The sequence below is a fragment of the Meriones unguiculatus genome, chromosome 7, assembly GCF_030254825.1.
Source record: "Meriones unguiculatus strain TT.TT164.6M chromosome 7, Bangor_MerUng_6.1, whole genome shotgun sequence".
NCBI lineage: Eukaryota > Metazoa > Chordata > Mammalia > Rodentia > Muridae > Meriones > Meriones unguiculatus.
The window spans coordinates 72,245,612-72,263,593 of record NC_083355.1 but is presented as its reverse complement, the minus strand read 5'-3'; the positions used below and the strand labels follow the sequence as shown (position 1 = coordinate 72,263,593).

General features: G+C 38.5%; 2 protein-coding genes across 3 annotated transcripts in view; one reads left to right on the top strand and one right to left on the bottom strand.

The window, feature by feature from the left end:
• Mis18bp1 (MIS18 binding protein 1) overlaps window positions 1-6,358 on the top strand; it is a 34,036-nt gene extending 27,678 nt beyond the window's left edge. For both annotated transcript variants that reach the window (XM_021657219.2, XM_021657218.2), the window contains exons 12-16: window positions 494-654; window positions 1,861-2,006; window positions 3,796-3,895; window positions 5,297-5,351; window positions 5,531-6,358. In XM_021657219.2, the coding sequence (XP_021512894.1) occupies window positions 494-654; window positions 1,861-2,006; window positions 3,796-3,895; window positions 5,297-5,351; window positions 5,531-5,625 (557 nt within the window). In that variant the 3' untranslated portion in view covers window positions 5,626-6,358. The remainder of the gene's footprint in view (window positions 1-493; window positions 655-1,860; window positions 2,007-3,795; window positions 3,896-5,296; window positions 5,352-5,530) is intronic.
• Window positions 6,359-8,812: 2,454 nt separating this feature from the next.
• The window catches only part of Fancm (FA complementation group M), a 50,018-nt gene continuing 40,848 nt past the window's right edge, over window positions 8,813-17,982 (bottom strand). Inside the window, exons 20-23 of the mRNA XM_021657229.2 lie at window positions 17,308-17,868; window positions 12,868-13,240; window positions 11,230-11,521; window positions 8,813-9,197 (exon numbers count right to left, since the gene is read on the bottom strand). Of these exons, the coding sequence (XP_021512904.2) occupies window positions 9,041-9,197; window positions 11,230-11,521; window positions 12,868-13,240; window positions 17,308-17,868 (1,383 nt within the window). The 3' untranslated portion in view covers window positions 8,813-9,040. The remainder of the gene's footprint in view (window positions 9,198-11,229; window positions 11,522-12,867; window positions 13,241-17,307; window positions 17,869-17,982) is intronic.

Genomic DNA, 17,982 nt, shown 5'->3' with positions numbered 1-17,982 from the left:
TTTCCAAGCTTCACTTAATGTTTGGCTCAGGGTCTGAGATGTCCTTACTATGTACCCTGGGTATCCTGGAAAACACTAAGTATATGGACCACTCTTCGTCTATATAAGGAAATGCATAGGAACTAAGATTCTCACAATAAAACACTTTTTAAATAAGCAAGAGTGTCTCTGGGGAGATGGTTCAGAGGTTAAGAGCGCTTGGTACTTTTGCAGAGGAACCAGCCAGGTTCCCAGCACCTCACATGGTGACTCACAGCATCCATAATGCCAGTTCCAGAGTATCCAGTACTCTTTTCTGACCTTTACCAGCACCAAGAAGGTATGTGGTGCACATATGTACATGTAGGCAAAAAAACACATACATATAAAATAAAATAAATTTTAAAAAATGTATTTAAAAAGTATTTGTTCTGTAGGAAACTTACAATAAGAGAGACTTTTAGTTTCATAAAGTAGGTAACATAAGTCATCAAAATGTTTTATTGACTCTTAGATGATGAAGATAATGCTAATGACAAGCAGACTATTAAGGTAACTGCCAGAGTGGGAACTCTTAAAAGGAAACGGCAAATGAGGAATTGTCTGGAGCAGCTACCAAAAGACAACCATGATGATTTTTTCAGTGCAACACCCTCGAAGAAACAAAGAGTATTGGTAAGAATGCTACCTTTATGAAGTTTGCATTTTTACATTGATTTGTTTTTCATCTTTATATATTAGTGTTTATCACTAATATTTAAGTCAAAGATCTATAGCTTTTATAGACATGAACAAAGTATTCAAAGAGATCTGCCGATTATATGCCATTCTTACCAGTTTCTAGTCTATTCTTGAGTGTTTAAAAGAGAATACTGGTATAACCAAAAGAAAAATGAAGAAATAAGCCAAGGACATTGCAAGATAGATGACGTTCAGTTTTCTTTCACAAAGAATGAGCAAAGCAATGGGTAGCCAGGGGAACTTTGAAAGCTTAGACTTTTACAAGCTGCACACCTGGAGACAGAAGTTATAATTCATGTAGCTCTAGGGGATAGAGGCCTCTGTTTCTCCATCTCTGGTCCTCACAGATGTCACTACACTAGAACAAGGGCCCATTCTCACTAAATCAACTAGACCAGCAGTGCAGCTGTTGATGCAGCACCCAGTACCCTGCACAACAAGAAACAGGTGGTCCACCTGTGATAGCTTAAAAGTTCCCTGTGTGCAACAAACGGATTTTTTATGCTTTGGGATCTGTGTAATTAAGCCCACTTAATTCTCATAAAGAACCAACATAAGGCTAGATGGGATGAGTGCTACAAAAGTGATTTTATATGTAGAAAGATTTCCCAAAACTGAAGATATTAAGCAAAATTGCAGGATCTAAAGCCAGCATATAAGGCTAGGGATATAGCTCAGTGATTGATTACATGTGCCAGGCCCTACATTCTGTCTGTCACTTCTTAGTGATTTTAACCTGTACATGGGTCCAGGGATTAAACTCAAGGCACCAGGCTTCACAGTAAGGACCTTTCCTGGCTGGGCCAGCTCATTGGCCCTGTCTCCTGTTTTTATAAACAAAGTTTTAGTGAAATATAACCATACCGATTGCTTTCATATTGTATATTACAGTTTCATACTGCAAAAATCAGCTTGATTAATTGGGAAAGAGTACATGGATCATAAAGCCTAAAAGCTTTAAATATGCTTAGAAAATACTTGATTACCTCTGCTCTCCATAGCCTTTAGAAATAGGTGTAATTGCCTCTATTTTGCACAAGAGAAATAATTATAAAACTTGAAAGAAATTATAGAGGAAAACAATCGAACCCACAAAATTTTGTGATAAAAATTTGCTTGGTGAAAATATTTGTTTTCTAGTTGCCAAGTTTCCAATACAGTCAAGATGATGATTTTCTGCTAGATATGGACAGGAATCCAGAATCTCCACCACCAAGCTGTTTGTCATTGACAGACACTCCACAATGTCAGCATGTCAGTCCTGGTATGCTAGCCTCTATACAAAGGTAAATGTGAATGTCATGTTACTTTTTAATATAGTAAAGAACATGGAAACATTTTGTGACATAATAAACATAGATGTATCAAGGGTAAGAGTTATCTAAATAATAAAGAATAATAGTTCCTAAAAGTGAAGGATGGATAGTTTCATCAAGTTAGGGTTATCACAATACATAATCTTGGGAACAAAATAATTTTACTTAAAAAATTTTTTTAAAAATCTAGTGAATCTTTGTGGTGTTATACTTTCAGATTAACAGTTTTTGTAACTCATGCAAAGCCCAGAAATCGTTAATGAAAGGATTAATAATTTCATGTTTTACCTGCTACCAATCATTGTAAACAATAGAAACACAATCAGAAAAATGACTGTTCTACTAGGTCTGGAGAAATGGCTCAGTAGTAAAGAGTATTTGGTGCACCCAACTCAGACAATTCTCACCTCACTCCAGCTCCAGGAGATTTTCCTCTTCTGGCTTCCGTGAGCAGTGCACTCATGTGCATGACCCCCACCCCAACTCCCACATGCACGCATAATTAAAGCTAATACTATAAAATCTTTTTTTTAAAAGAATGTAATATAACTTAATACAAAATATCAGTTTCTCTAATATATTTAGTATTAGTGGAAATCAACAATGAAATAGTATCCTTTTTCATGACATGTTAGTGAAAAAGTACAAATCAATATGATCTGTGCAGCTGCAATTTGTTGGCAACTGTTAATATAACCATGAACTTTGACCCAGGAATTCTACTAGTGCAGTGTTCACTTAGCTTGCTGAGCATGCCTTTCATCCCAGTACTTTGGAATCAGAGATAGACAGATCGCTGAGTTTGAGGACAGCCAGGTCTACATAGTAAGATACTATCTCAATAATTGATAAGGGGTTTATGGGGGAGGGACTGTTTTATCCCAATTTAAAAACTATTCTAAAGTTAAAAACTTAAGCTTCTGTTGTTCAAAATAGTCTCTTGGAAAGTAGATCTTTAGGGTGCACATTTGGGTAAACCTGTCATTCACTAAGCAAAATATTACCAGCTGGTAGGTTTATTCATTTTACAGCAATGTGTGTGACTGAGATATGTATCTTAATAAGTAATCACACAAGAAATACAATAATGTAGAAAGAAAAGACTTGCTAAGTTAGATTAGAGCTTGATATAATTGGAAGATGTAAATTGATACCCTTTTTTACCAGGCATAGCCTAAAAGTGACTGAGATTTGATTTAGATTAATGGAAGTGAACAGGAAAAAAAGCAAAGATAGGAAGTCGAGAGTTGCAGGGAATAAACCTGGATAATGTCTTAGTTACTATTCTTTTGCTATGAAGAGACACTATGATTATAACTCTTATAAAAGCATTTAATTGGGGCTTGCTTATTGTTTCAGAGGTTTAGTTCATTATCATGGCAGGAGCATGGTAGTATGTAGGCTGACATGGTGCTGGAGAGCTGAGAATTTTACATCTGGATCACCAGGCAGCAGCAAGAGAAAGACACTGCCTGCTTTGGGCTTTTGAAATCTCAAAGCCCACCCCAGTCACATACTTCCTCCAACAAGGCTGCACCTCCTAATCCTTCTCATGAAATGCCACTTTCCAATGACTAATCATTCAAATATATAAGAATGTGGGGCCATTTTTACTCAAACCACGACACCAATAAGCAAGTGTAGTTTCCTAGAATATTCTTTTGAGAAAAGTAAATTTTAGATTTTTATTAATTGCTATCCTACATATGGATAGAATTATAGTGTTGACTTGACATTTTGTTGTTTTATATTCACACAGGGATGATTGTGATAAATATGTTTATTATATGCAAAAAGATGCTAAAAAATATGGCAAAAATAATGGTCACCTTGTCTGGGGCAACATTAGGAAAAAACCAGTAAGTAAATATTATTTGTCCTATGCTTTGCATAGAACACTTACAATGCTTGGTAAACTGTGGTAGTTTGAAGTAGGTAATCTTGAATATTTTACGTAGATGATTTGTGAGTTTACTTATTATGAAAGTAAGTCTTCAGAGCAGATATGGCCATCTCTTGCTCTCTTTGAAATCTAGTCCAAATTTTCTTAAGTAAAATTCTCCATGGATTAGAATTATATAATCATATGCATCCTCGTGACTTAGCCACAAGAAATAGTAAATACTTTATTGGTTTAATGAAACTAGTGGCTCATTTCTTAAGTCTGTTTCTTAAGTAGCAGACTGCTTCTCAGTGAGTTTTAGATAACTTGTTTTTTACAGTTCCTTATGCTTTAATGAGAATGAAACAGACATTCTTAAGATTATGATGCGGTAGACTTGAGAGATTTGTTTCTAATAATCCATGTGTGATGTCTATTCTGTTGATCCATGCATGGACTGTGGATCAGCACAGCAAATTAATACACTTGACTGTTCCCTCTGCTTAATGAAAAGAGATAAATTTTGATATATCTTTGGGTCCTTCCTATTAGAAACACATCTTTCTTTTTCCTTCCCTTCTTTTTGTTTTTTTCTTCCTTCTTCCCTTTCTTCCTTCTTTCTCCCTCCTTCTCTCCTTTCCTTCCTTCCTGTGTTTGTTTTTGAGACAGGGTTTCTTTTTGTGTAGCCCCAGTTGTCCATGAATTCCCTTTGTAGACCACATCATACTAGTCTTGCACTCAGAGATCTGCCTCTGCCTCCAAGAGCTGGGATTAAAGAGACTAGAAGTTAGCACCTGTTTGATTATTTTTAATGTTAAAATTGAGCAATGTACAAAATTTACTGTTTTTTTTTTTAATAATATGGTATCTGTACAATGTGTTAGCATGGGAAAAGCAAAGGATTTTGTGTGAAGTACTCATTTCAAGATCTAATAACTAGTACCAGCCTCAGTACACTAAACAAGCAACTTAGACTTTTCTAATCTATGATATTTGGATAGTGACAATGGTACTGAGTGGTTATGAGAAGTAAATGATGTGCTATTGTGATTACCTCATCTCACAGGGATAATAATAAGGCATCTAAACCAAGATACTAAATTAGTACTGATTACATTTAGGCCATCTTTTATATACTATGTTTGCCTTTCTATAGCATTAGTTTATAATACATATACATGTTTGACAGCAGTGAAAAATGACAATAAGTTATGGGTTTTGCCATGGATAAACTCAAGAAGAATTTGTTTGCTTTAGTGACTAAAGGTGATGTAACAGTCGTATATTTAAAGTATCATAGTGATTAGAGCATACTGGATTTCATCTAGGAGGCATCATAGAAGGCACAACTTTGTTAATAACATGCATTCTCTTACAGGTTGAGTGTGGTCTCTCATCTCCAACACCGAAACGAAAAACCCTGTTTAACAAAGGTATTCTATTTATTTATTTTGTAGCTTAGTTCTATTATAATATAGTCTTTATTTGATGGTTTTAAATGTAACTGCTTCTCAAATAGAGAGACCTACCATTTAGTTCCTTGGAGTTGTTTTAAGTTCTGTCAAAATGACTGGAAATGTATTTATCCTATTCATTAAATTTGTCTTTACAGAGTTAGGTGAAGACTCTGGTATTGCAAAGTATTTCATTGATGCTGAAGATACAGATGAAGAAGAAAAGGATTATTATTTTTCAAATTCGGACTGATAGTAAATACAATCTTATCATTAGGCAGAGTACACTCATCTTATGACCTGGTATTTTCTTTTTAATTAAGGAATGCAGATTTGTCTCCCTGAGATGTCTTAGGTTTGTATGTAACATGAACACCCTATAGTGCATTCCTCAGTGTTACAGCTTACAAGTAAAATGTTTTGCCTGTGTGTATGTATTTTATTTTTGTAATACTAAAAAATATAAAGCTGTCTCTTGAACCAATCCAAGTCTGTTTACTTTAATAATCATGTCTCAAATGGACTTTTAACTAAAAATTTAAAAACCCTTAAATGAGAGATAAGGGGCTGGAGTTAAAGAGTTTGGACTCCTGGATACTGGAATGAAAACTTTCATCATCATGCCACCTGATATTATAACCCTGAGTTCATCGAGTGTTTATGTCATTCAAACTCTTTTACCTTTTTTAATGTTGTACATGTGTGCTTTTTCTTCTGATATTTTTTCTTAAAATTTTACGATAAGTTGGTCTGTTTTTACACCCTCTTCTTATTGTTCTTTACCATATTTTAAAGAAAGCCAGAGGGGTAGGTTCTGTTGAATTCTATAGCTGTGTAATATATAAGTTGATAGAGCCACCATTATAAGGAAAACTTTCAGAAAGGTTTTCCCTTTCTGACAACTAACATTTATTTGCTGTTTTACAACATATTCATCTCCCTTTGTATCCAGTTCGATTGCTCAAATAAAAATTTAACTTTGTGAAGTATGTGTTTCTGCATTGTTTTTTCTTTTTAAACTAATCAGAAAAAGAAAATAATGCATTTTGTACTGCTTCCCACTTTATTTCCTAAAACCACACTGGAACATATAGTACAAATAACTCGTTCATTCCTTTTGTTCTAGTCTCTCTTCTTCCCTGTCAGGGTCTCGCTGTACAGACTGGCTCCCTGGAGCTCACTATGCAGAGCAGGCTCTTTTAAGCCAGTTCCTAGGCCTGGTGCTTCAGTCATGTAATTAATACCATCTACTCGGGAAACAGATAAGAGAAGCTCCAAGTTTGAGGCCAACCTTAATTTTGTCTCAAAAACAAAATTAAGGGTGTGGAGATGGCTCAGCAGTTGAATACTTGCTGTTCTTATAATAGACATGAATTTTGCGCCCACTATCTCTGTTAGGTAATACAGTTACCTGTAATTCCAGTTCTAGGAGATGAGTACTCTTCTGGCTGTCACAGGTACCTGCACTCAGATGTGCACAAACACACACACATACATAAACACACATAAACTAGAAGAACATGAATGTTTTTAAAATGAAGTTCTTAATAAGTGGTGGGAGGAGGCTGGAAATGGCTGTTAGAACAGTTATCTACCATGCAGAAAGTACCAGGTTCAGTCCCCAGTAATATCTGCACCAAACAACCAGCTAGTTATTGGTAGCTGTGGACTGTTTCATTCACTTTAAAGATAATTAAATTTGAGTGAGTTGTCAGCATTTAACATGCTATGCTGGTTGAGGTTAATAGGTAGTGTTTAGAAGGCCATTTAATCTGCTTTACCTAAACTGAATAATTGCCATGTATGGATTTGGATCTGAGAAGTAATTGCTAATTGCAGAGCAGCCAATGTTTCTGAATACTTTTCTCAGGTTTTAAAATTACCACAGATAAGCTACCGAAGTAGCTTATGTAAAAAGTTTATTCCTGGGTTTTGTTCCTAGATTTGACAGTGTAAATATGAACAAGCTACTTGTTTCAAGGACACATTTTTATGATCCGATTAGATGAGTTCTGAAGTTCCTGGCATGTGAGATGAGGGGAGCACTCCTAAGACTTATCAACCCCTACTCACAAGGAGAAAGCATGGAAGCAGGGAGAGCCACTGACAGAAGATTCTCACACGGCAGATACAAACAAACAGGGAAACCCATCATAAAACATGGTATAAGATGAGCCAAAACAAAAAAAGTTCATGTTAAATATTGGACTACTTGGATACATCTGGTGGAAATGATACATTTAATTAAATATTTTACCTTAATTATTAGATCATTTGTCTCGCAACTTACCCAAATTTTACTCAGTATTATTATTTAACACCTTTATCATCTATTTTAATGTTTGTGTATATATATGTATGTGTGTGTGTGTACAGTGTCAGTGCACTGCCTAAGGAGGCCAGAGATACTGATACATTGAAGCTGGTGTGAGGCAGTTGTACGCCACCTGATAGGGGTGCTGGGTCTGCAAGATACTGTGTGCCCTTCCCCTCAGCCATCTCTTCAGGTTCTACACTTAAGATTAAATATTACAATTCATATACAGCACAACTTATTTATAAATACTTATTAACAGTCATGCTTACCAGAGTTATAGATCATAGTACTTATTCTTGGAAAAATTCCAAAAATAAATGTGCTTTTGTTTGTAGCTAAGGCTAGCCTCAAACTTGTGCCTACTGCCTTGGCTTACAAGGTATTGGTCTTTTAGGTGCATATCATCAGTCAGCATACTCATCCATTCTGTGTATGTACGTAGATGTGTACACGTGTGTGGTAGCCAGAGACTGGCATGGGGTATTTTTATCTATCACTCTTCATCTTATTTTTGAGACAGTTTTCCATTGAACCTGGAGCGCACCAATTCTGCCACACTGGTTAGCAAGCTCCTGAGATCTTCCAGTCTCTGAAGTCCTAAGGACTGTGATTCCAGGTGCTCACCACTGTATCTTGCTTTTACATGGGTACTGGGGACTGTCTTAGGGTTTCTACTGCTGGGAAACACCATGTCCAAAAATCAAGTTGGGGGAGGAATAGGTTTATTTGGCTTACACTTCCAGATCATGGTCCATCATTGAAGGAAGTTCATCATGACAGAAACTCAAGCGGGGCTGGAATATGGAGGCAGGAATTGATGCAGAGGGCATGGAGGGGTGCTGCTTCCTGGCTTGTTTCCCATGACTTGCTCAGCCTTTCTTACAGAACCCAAGACCAGACAGTGGCACTACACACAATGGGCTCAGCCCTCTCCATCAGTAACTACTTACAGCAGATCTTATGGAGGCATTTTCTCAACTGAGGATCTCTTCAGATAACTGCAGTTTGTGTCAAGTTGACATAAAACTAGCCAGCACAGGGATGAACTCAGGTCCGCAGGCTTGTGTAGCAAGCACTTAACCATCTCCCAACCCTTTGGCTTATCTCAAACCACTCTCAACAATACTTTGCACAGCCTTTTTATTCAGGAAAATTTTGTTTCACAGTCTAATCAAAATGATTATGGAACATCAAAGACTTCCTTTTAAAAACAATAAATTATATAGTCTATAAATAAAAACATACAATATAAAGATATCTTTAAGAGATGAAATATTCACATATTTTACACTGATAATCACAAAAGTACAATGATTCTTGAAGTACATTTAATGTGAGAGTTCTTTCATAGTCATTTTTTGACTGCTGAGCATGTATCCGATTTCATTCTATCCTGGTTAAGATCACTTGGTAACATTTGCATGTCAAATATATAATGAATATATCTATAGATCTCCTCAGCCTTTTGATGAGTTACTTGTGCACATGTAGAGATTTCTTTAGGTGAACTGAAAAGAGAAAAACAAGAAAGTGAACTTAGCTTTTATGAAATTACTATTTTCATCATGCCTTGGGATAGATGTAGTAAAACACTTGCCTAGCAGGTGGAAGGCATTTCACTCAGCAGCACACACTCAAAACCTCTTCTTCCATTATGCGCCTAGTTAATATGTCCTTAGTTAAACAGCACAAAATCTTGTTTTCTTTAAACTTTCAACAGTATTCTGGACATGGTGGTGCACTCCTTGAATCCCAGCACTTGGGAGGCAAAGGAAGGCAAATCTCTGAATTTGGAAAAGCATGGTCCAAGGCTACATAGTGGGACCATCTCAAACAATCGTACAACAGCTTAAAACTTCAGAGGTACACTGGAGTAAACATCTCTGAAATCTTCCTCCAAATAGTCATCTGTAGGGACCTGAAGCTGAGGCTGGCAGTACTGGAAGACTGAACCTTTAAAAGGTGGGGACTTTGGGGAGAAGTCCTTAGTTGACTAGGACTGACATCTCTTAGGAGGTGTGCAGGTTTTTACTGTCAACTTCACAGGGAAGCTATACCCACAATCCCTCAAAACCATGACTGCTTAAACAACATCTAAAGAAGTAAATAGCAATAGACATATGAACATGGGAGGGGAAAAACATCTCTGGGCCCTACCCACAGACAAAGAACAATAGTCAATTAATGAGGACACAAAGAGGGACAATTAGTCTTTTCCAGGGATGGGCCCCTGGGTTATTCAATACCAAGGATCAGTCCTGAAGTCATACACACAAGTAACAGATTCAGCAGGTTGTCTTTATATTGTTATGTGTAGTGTGTAACAATAATAGAGACCATCAATATGAGAGTGAGAGGTTACGAGGATAGGAAGGAGGAAAGGAAATGGAGGAAATGATACAATTACATTTTAGTTTAAAAACAGACTACCAACTTTATTAGTAACCAGAGAAATGGGAGTTTTAGACAAGATTTTACACTCATTACGTGAACATAATATATATGATAAAAACAAGGAAAGAATAATAGAGTATACACACGGAAGAATAAGTACAATAACCAAGACAATTCCAAGAAATACTAGTCATACATTCTTAAAATAACTCTATGGATAATAAGCATGGAGAAAGGAGAATCTAGGTGTAAAGGCAAAGAAAACATTTTTCCTGGATTCAGAACAGAGGGACTGCCAGGATGGGTAAAGGTGTCTGGCGCAGAGCCTGACCACTTGGGTTTGATCCCCGAGCCTTCACATGGGATAGAACCAAATCTCAAAAGCTGTCCTTTGACTTTGCTGTGCAAACTGTGATACACGGGGATACACATGCATGCATGGGTTGTTGTTAATTTGCTCAGATGAGGGGATGAGATGAGAGCCATTCCCATCCTTCCTAGCTCTTTCTGAACCCTTGGTGGCTGGTTCAACTCAGCTGTTCTGGCCCAAACTCCTGACTGAATTGCTCTGCCTGGCCTCAACTTATTCTGGCAATATGCTTTAATCTTCTGGCTCCTTTTCATTCTCTTGTTCATTCTGTCTTCAGCTGTATGTAGCTTGTTCTCTCTGCAACCTGTCTTTATAAAACTGCCCCAATTAAAAAACTCTCAGTAAAAACAAACCTTCCTCTATCTCCCTGTGCTGCTCTAAAGTAGTCTCTCTTTCCTGTCCCATCCTCTTTAGAGTTCGGTGTATCCTATTTGTGATTCATTCTGCCTGCCCCTCAATTAGATGTCACTTTCAAACATGGCTACTTCCTCCTGGAAACTAGGCTTACCTCTACTGTTTGGGATTAGGGGTGTGTACTAAGAGCATGTCTGTATTCTATCCAGCGGATACTGTAATCCAAAGCATGTCTGCATTCCTGCCAGAGCACACAGACTAGAAGGTCTTTGGATGTGACTTCTTGCCAGAGCAGCCATGTTACCGAATTAAAATTCCTCTACCACACACACACACACACACACACACACACATACACACACACATGAAATAAAAAAAAAAAAAATAGTAACCATTTGAAAATCCTAATGAAATAGACATACCTGTTAGCCATCTTTTTCACTGATGAGAACTGGTGACACATATTTAAGGCAGTTATGTAACTTACACTGGGAATACTTAAGTAGAACTGAAGCGCTTCACATTTACTAGTATTTAGCACTGCAGGAATATGAATACCACCATTCTTTCTTTGTTCCACCAATGATAGCTCCTTTAGTAAATCTGCAGTTTCTTCTTGTCCAGAGCTGAAGAGGATTCGGATTCCAGCGCCAACTAAGGTGGTCAGAAGACTGTCATAGCACTTCGTTCTTCTAAACATTCTTGATGTGTCTCCTAAAAATTTCATGTTCAGGGAAAATGAAGCTTAGTGACTAAAATCAGGGAGAAAAAAAAAATCATATACTTTATTAGAATTCTAGCTTCTCATCACTGAGTTAATGAGTGGTACCTTTTACTAATGAAAAACTACATTTAAGCTTTAAGAAGATTCTCCATATCTCGTCTGAAATTAACTTACAATTGGATTAGTTAGTTGATATAAAATTGTGTATTTATTCCAGTGACTGAAAAAATATGTGGAGGACCTCATAATGTTATTATTCTTTACCTTTCCAATTCATTTCCTTTTTTTTTATATTAACAATTTTTTGTAATAAAATTTTAATTATATAATTTTATAAAATATAAAATAATTTTATAATTCCTCATTTTAAATTTCTTATATTTTCCCAACACTTCTACCACATTACTTTTTGCTTTGTTTTAAACTAGTTTCTTCGTGCCTCACTCTTCCACTTAAAACAAAAATAAGGATAAAATTCCTACAAGATAAAAAATGACTTATCCAAGGTACAGGATAATAATTCACCAATGACAGCACAAGGAAGGAAACTGCTGCCCAATTTCCAAACCAATGACTATTTCCTTTTACTTAATTTTTCAATATTTCCATAATAGTTTTCAACAATATGGCTTTATTTCATCCTCATAACCCCATGAAATGGGCAGGGCAAGCAAGCATCTTATCAACACTAATATACTTGTTATGCAGAGGCAATGGTTTGTCAATGAAATACTTACAAAACTGTAGAGAAACCAGAAATCAATGCATCTCGTGGTTCTATATCCCACGATCTTTTCACTCTTCTCCATAGATCCTTCAACAATTAAGTTATTACCAGAGAAATCTACTAGCTATAATTCCAATCTTGCATTTCTAACTGCAACTCAGGCCAACTATTTTAGTAACTCATGTAAATCCAGTCTTACCACCTTCAGAAGGAACCCTCCTGGCCCCAGTCATGTACCCGTTCACTATACTCACAATTATAACAAATAACACCATTACCTTAATGCCCTGTAATAAAGAAGCTGTTCAGTCTGGTGGAATTCTCAGCCCTGTCCACCAACCCTACACTGACTCTTAAGCATCTGAGCCCTCTTCTCCCCGAGGGCTGTTTAAGGAATTCACCACCCTTTCTAATGTGCCTGGAGCAGGCTTATGATTGGTCTGCTTTGCCTTCGGTTTCTCACTGTTCAGTAACCAGCAGCCTCATTAAAATATGATAACTAATGAAAAACATAATGATATTAAGTATGAAGTGACACATCCTGTCAGTGGAAGAATGAAGTAAGAGTCAATTCTGTTTACAGTCCTATAAACATTTGGAAATGCAAACCTGCTTTTTGTCTGTCTTTTTCCACGATGACACATATTCTCTGAAACATGCTCTGCAGGCGCTGGATCTGCTCGATGAACTTGTTCTTGCTGCTGTTATTCAACATTTCAGACTGAGACTTCCTTTCCACAACCATGCGGCTACTAACGATATAATCACAGCCGTTGAGAGGACAAACCTCTACTTGTAACCCGTGAACTGTTCTCAGCGCAGAAATGACTCCTAAACCGGAGGCGATTTCACGACTGTCTACAAGGACGCAAGCTCTACTGCCTTCCTGTGGACGTGTAGGGGCTGGGTGGCCCTCAGACGCAGGCAGCAGTGAGTGAGAAGAGGGTGCTGCCTGGACGCCACTGTCCTCACGGTCATCAACCTGAGAGGGGGGAAAGCACGGCTCAGAGTCCAGCTGAATGTGCACCAGAGCCGCGAGTGTCACACGGGAGGCTGCTGCTCCCTACTGAAATTATTCGTTACTTTGACCTCACCCTGACCAAAGTGACTACGGATAAAGCAAGCTACCACTCCAACAATTCAGAGTAAAGTCATGGCTGGCAACAAACAACAGGAATAGGAAGACATGATAAAATACAGTGAAGTCTAAAGCCAGCAAGGAAGAAAATAAGTCTTCAAGGGAAAAAATGTACTTTTTAAGCTAGAGGAAAAAAAAAATCTTAACATGAAAGCAGTCTGAAATGCATCTTGGGAATAAGGACTTTACACAAGATATTACTGAAAGACCACATTTCCTTCTACAGGAAAACCAACCTTAAATATATGTTTGAGTCTCTTTATTTCTGTAGTAGTAAACCCATGGCCGCCTGCATGCTAGACAAAGTGTTCTACCAGTAAGCTATACTCCTAACCCTTAAATAACATTTTTTTTCTTCTTCTTTTTCACTTTTTTATTTTCTCAGGGAGGGGTTGAGGTGGTAGTGGGGACTGTACCAACACCTCATACACACCTGGCAAGCACGGTCCTGCTGAGCTGTGTCTAAAGCCCACCAGTGTCATTTTAATCTAGTTGCAGAAACTGTATTATCACATGATGTGTCCAATGGTGCACGCTCTGGTGCACACATGAAGATCAGAGGGCAATTCGGAGTCAGTTCTTTATGGCTACCTTTCCATAGGAACCAAGACCAAACTCAAATACCCAGGCCGGCGTGGCAAGTACTTTTACCCGCTGGGCCATCTCACCTAATCCTAGCAAGACGTAAAAGAAAACCTCATGTGTATGCATATGTGCCTGAGTGTATGGATGCGCACCCCAAGTGTGCAGGTGGCCGAGGAAGCCAGAAAAGGGTGTCTGAACCCCTCAAACAGGAACCGCTGAACATGGAAGCTGGGAACCGAACCTGGGTTTTCTTCAGAAAACAAGTGCTCTTGGCTACTGAGCTCTCTCCAGCTTCCCAGTAGCACTTGAAAAAAATCAGAGTTGCCGATGTCGCTTAGCATTAGGGCACAGATCTAGTAAATGCAGGCTTCAAGGTTCAGGCCCAGCCCTGTAGAGAAAAATTACACACATGGCTAGCTGACAAGCATAGAGGCCAGAAACAAAACGAAGAGCCCTGGAAGGGAAATGAGCCAAAACAAACCCAAATTCTCTCAGCAGAGCCATCTGCCAAATCCTGCTCAGACTTTCTTTATAATAGAAGTGATGTATGTGTCCACACCTCTGCCTTTAAAAACAAAAAGTAAGATAAAAAAATTCAGTGTAAATGATAATTCTATTACATGAAAGTAGAAAGCTAGAACCAGTTAGGCGGAAACAGGGAATCTTCTTAAAATTTGATCTAAAAATGAACTGTTAGCCCAGTCAGACTGAAGCCAAAGCATATAGAATACCTCACAGTGGACAAAATCCTTCAATGAATAGCTTCAAGTGTTCTCCAAAAAGAAATGCAAATGGCTGCCATGTGAGTAGACAGAACCATACCAAACCTTGCTATAACAGGAAAAAGTCCACCATGGAGCTATATGTTAGTGCCATTTCCCACGAGCTAGATTAGTCTCTGTTGATGAGGTTCTAAGCATGAATTCTAAATGGCTGATAGAAACAAACAAACAAAAAACCCAATGGAGAAGTATAAATGAATCTTCCTATGTGTTTCATAAAATGGAAATACAAATGTACATATATTTTAAATTATTTCCTTTGTATAAGAGAAGAGGATATAAAAAGAGAAAAACTTTGAATTTATGTTGTATATTTTAATTTGCGACCATATAAGTCACATGAGATTTTAATTTAAAAGAATCCATAACAAATGAAAAAAAAATCTTAAATATCCAGCTGACCGAGCAGTCAGTAATTTGTAAATAACTGTGATTTCTTTAAATGGGAAGAACTGCCATGCTCAAAAATTCACACACTGATTTCATTAGCTGTACTGTTTTATACTGTGGGTGTATGTGAAAACTGTGTATGTGAGGACAGAGAGCTGGTGACACACATGGGTGTGGGTCAGTGGACAGATCTCCTTCCACCACGGAGAAATAACATCTCTTGTTGGCTTTGCCATGCTGCACACTCCAGGATAGCTTTGGGGGTAGTTCTCTTGTCTCTGGGATTAGAGATGGCAGCTTCATCATCCAACTTCTTCTTTGGGCCCCAGGCATCAAACTTATGTGGTCAGGTTTGTGCAGCAAGCACTGTTGCCTTCTGCGCCATCTCCCCCAGTCAGGAACTGTTCCACACTGATGTGAGCTATGGGACTATCATTCTGAAGCTGCCATGTGATGATAAAAGCTTCCTAGACTTGACCACTGAGAGGGCCTAGAAACTTTAATCCAGAATCAGAGACCAGAACTGCAGCAAGTTGGAGAAGCAGTTGCTTTTGGGTCCATGGAAATGTTAAAGACTGTCTTGCCTCATCTGCCGACCATACAACAAAGATGAGCATACAACAAAAATGAGCGCTCCTGTGCTGCCCAGGCTGACCACAAATGTGCAATCCTGGCTTAGCTTCCAAAGTGTTGGGATGGCAGGAGACCGCTGTGTCTAGATAATCATTCACTGTGCTCCAGCATTGAAATCACCTTTTCCACACACACTAAAATTAGCAATATAAGAGAGAACAACGTGGAAGGGGCTCATAAGGCCCCACCCCAACCTGAGACTCTAAAGGCAGTTAATGTTTGCTGAGGGAAAACGAGACATTTTCTGCAGGGTAGCCATCTGTGCCCTTACAAATAATCTCTCAGCCATGCTCCCGAAGTGACCCTAATGAAATTCATCAGTTCACCAAATATTAAAAAAGACATAAAAGCTGATGTGAAGAAAAGGCACCAGGTGTGTTGGCACACACCTTGAATCCCAGCACTTGGGAGGCAAAAGCAGTTGGATCTCTGTGAGTCTACAAAGTGAGTTCCAGGACAGCGAGGGCTACACAGATAAATCCTGTCTTGAAAAACCAAAACCTTTCTTCTTGCACTTGGGAGACAGAGGCTAGAAAATCTCTGTGAGTTTGAAGCCACTCTGATCTACCAAACTAGTCTTGGACAGTAAAGACTAGCTACAGAGAGAAACCCCATCTCGAAAATCTAAAAAAGAAAAAAGAATCTAATGAACATCTATATGCTAACAAACCGGACAACCTAAATGGTATGAGTTTCTAGAAAGACCTGAATTGGCGGAACTGACTGAAGAATCAACAAAGATCTTACAAGAGCTATAAAAAGGAGAGATGTAAAAAGTAACCAAAACCCTCCTACCATGCGTGGCAGCAGACAGCTTCATTTATACAAGAAGTACTGTCACTCTGCACTCTTGTCTCAAAAATTGAGGACAGGGTTTCTGAGTTTGCTCTACAAGATCAGCATCTATGAAGCCAGAGGAAGACCCCAAGATAACCACAACCTGTATCTTTTATGAATTCAAATGCAAAATCTTTCACAAAATATTGGCCAATCAGAGCCAGATGCGGTGCCATCCACCAGCAACCCCTAGGCCAGCATGGGCTAATGAGTGTGACACAAGTATGGGCTACAGAGCAAGATCCTATGTTAAACAAATCAACAAACAGCAGCTATTACTGCAACCAGTTCAGCAGGTTAGACATCTCTGCGTGCGAGAGCTTTATTAATGTAGTATACACGTGTGGGATATGCACATCTGTGGATATACGTGTGCCTGTAAACCTGCAGAAGCTAGAAAGACCTCAAGTGTCCTGTTTGGTCACTCTCTGTCATGTTCTTTCCTATGACAACACCTCTCACTGAACCTACGGTGAGGCTGGCGGTCAGCCTACCCTGGTTCAAGAATGAGGCTGATCCAGGATACAGGCGGCCCTGTTTCAAACAAAACAAAACACTATTTTCTCTTTGATTGAGCTACTTTGCACACGTGCATGTGCGTACACACACACACACACACACACACACCCAATCAACCCTTTTAAGTAACCATTTAATGGCACTTTTCTTCATTTTCATACATACCTTCAACTGAATTGGATGCTCCCCACACTCCTTCCTTGACTCAACACTAGCAGATGGCGGGGAAGTAGATTTGATTCTACTATGGCTCTGAGCCTTGAGGTCCAACACTTCAGGAGTGGTACCCATCACGTCCGGTACCCCCTGCCGTCCCGGCTTGGGTGACTGGCTCACTGTTGGACTGGAAAGGACCTTGGGCTGCAGTGAAGACCCAGAAGGCCCTAAACTGCAATGCCGGCCCGGCTGTTTGTGCTTGTCAGTAGGCCTGCCATCAGGACCAGAGCCTTCTCTGTCATTCACAATGTTGTCCTCCTCACTTGAATCACTGTCTGGAAGGATGATTCTAGCTAATTTCCTCTTTGGCTGTGCACAGTTTTCTTTCGTGCTCATTTGTTTGAGCTTTACTGCATACCGGGTTTTGTACCTTCTGTTCTCATCTGTAAAGGAATCTTTAGTTAAGTTGAAATCAACACAAATTTCTTCTTCACTTGATTGACTTTTGCAAGACTCCTCTTCATCAACGCAAAAACTGTCCTCTAAATAGTTTTCATCTTGCTCAGGAATCTATAATAAAAACAGGCAGAAATATTTAAATTTATGACTAGTCTGCATTTACATTCCTTTAAGGAACTAATTCTTATTCCATTCAGTGACTATCTACTATGTACCTTCATTTTG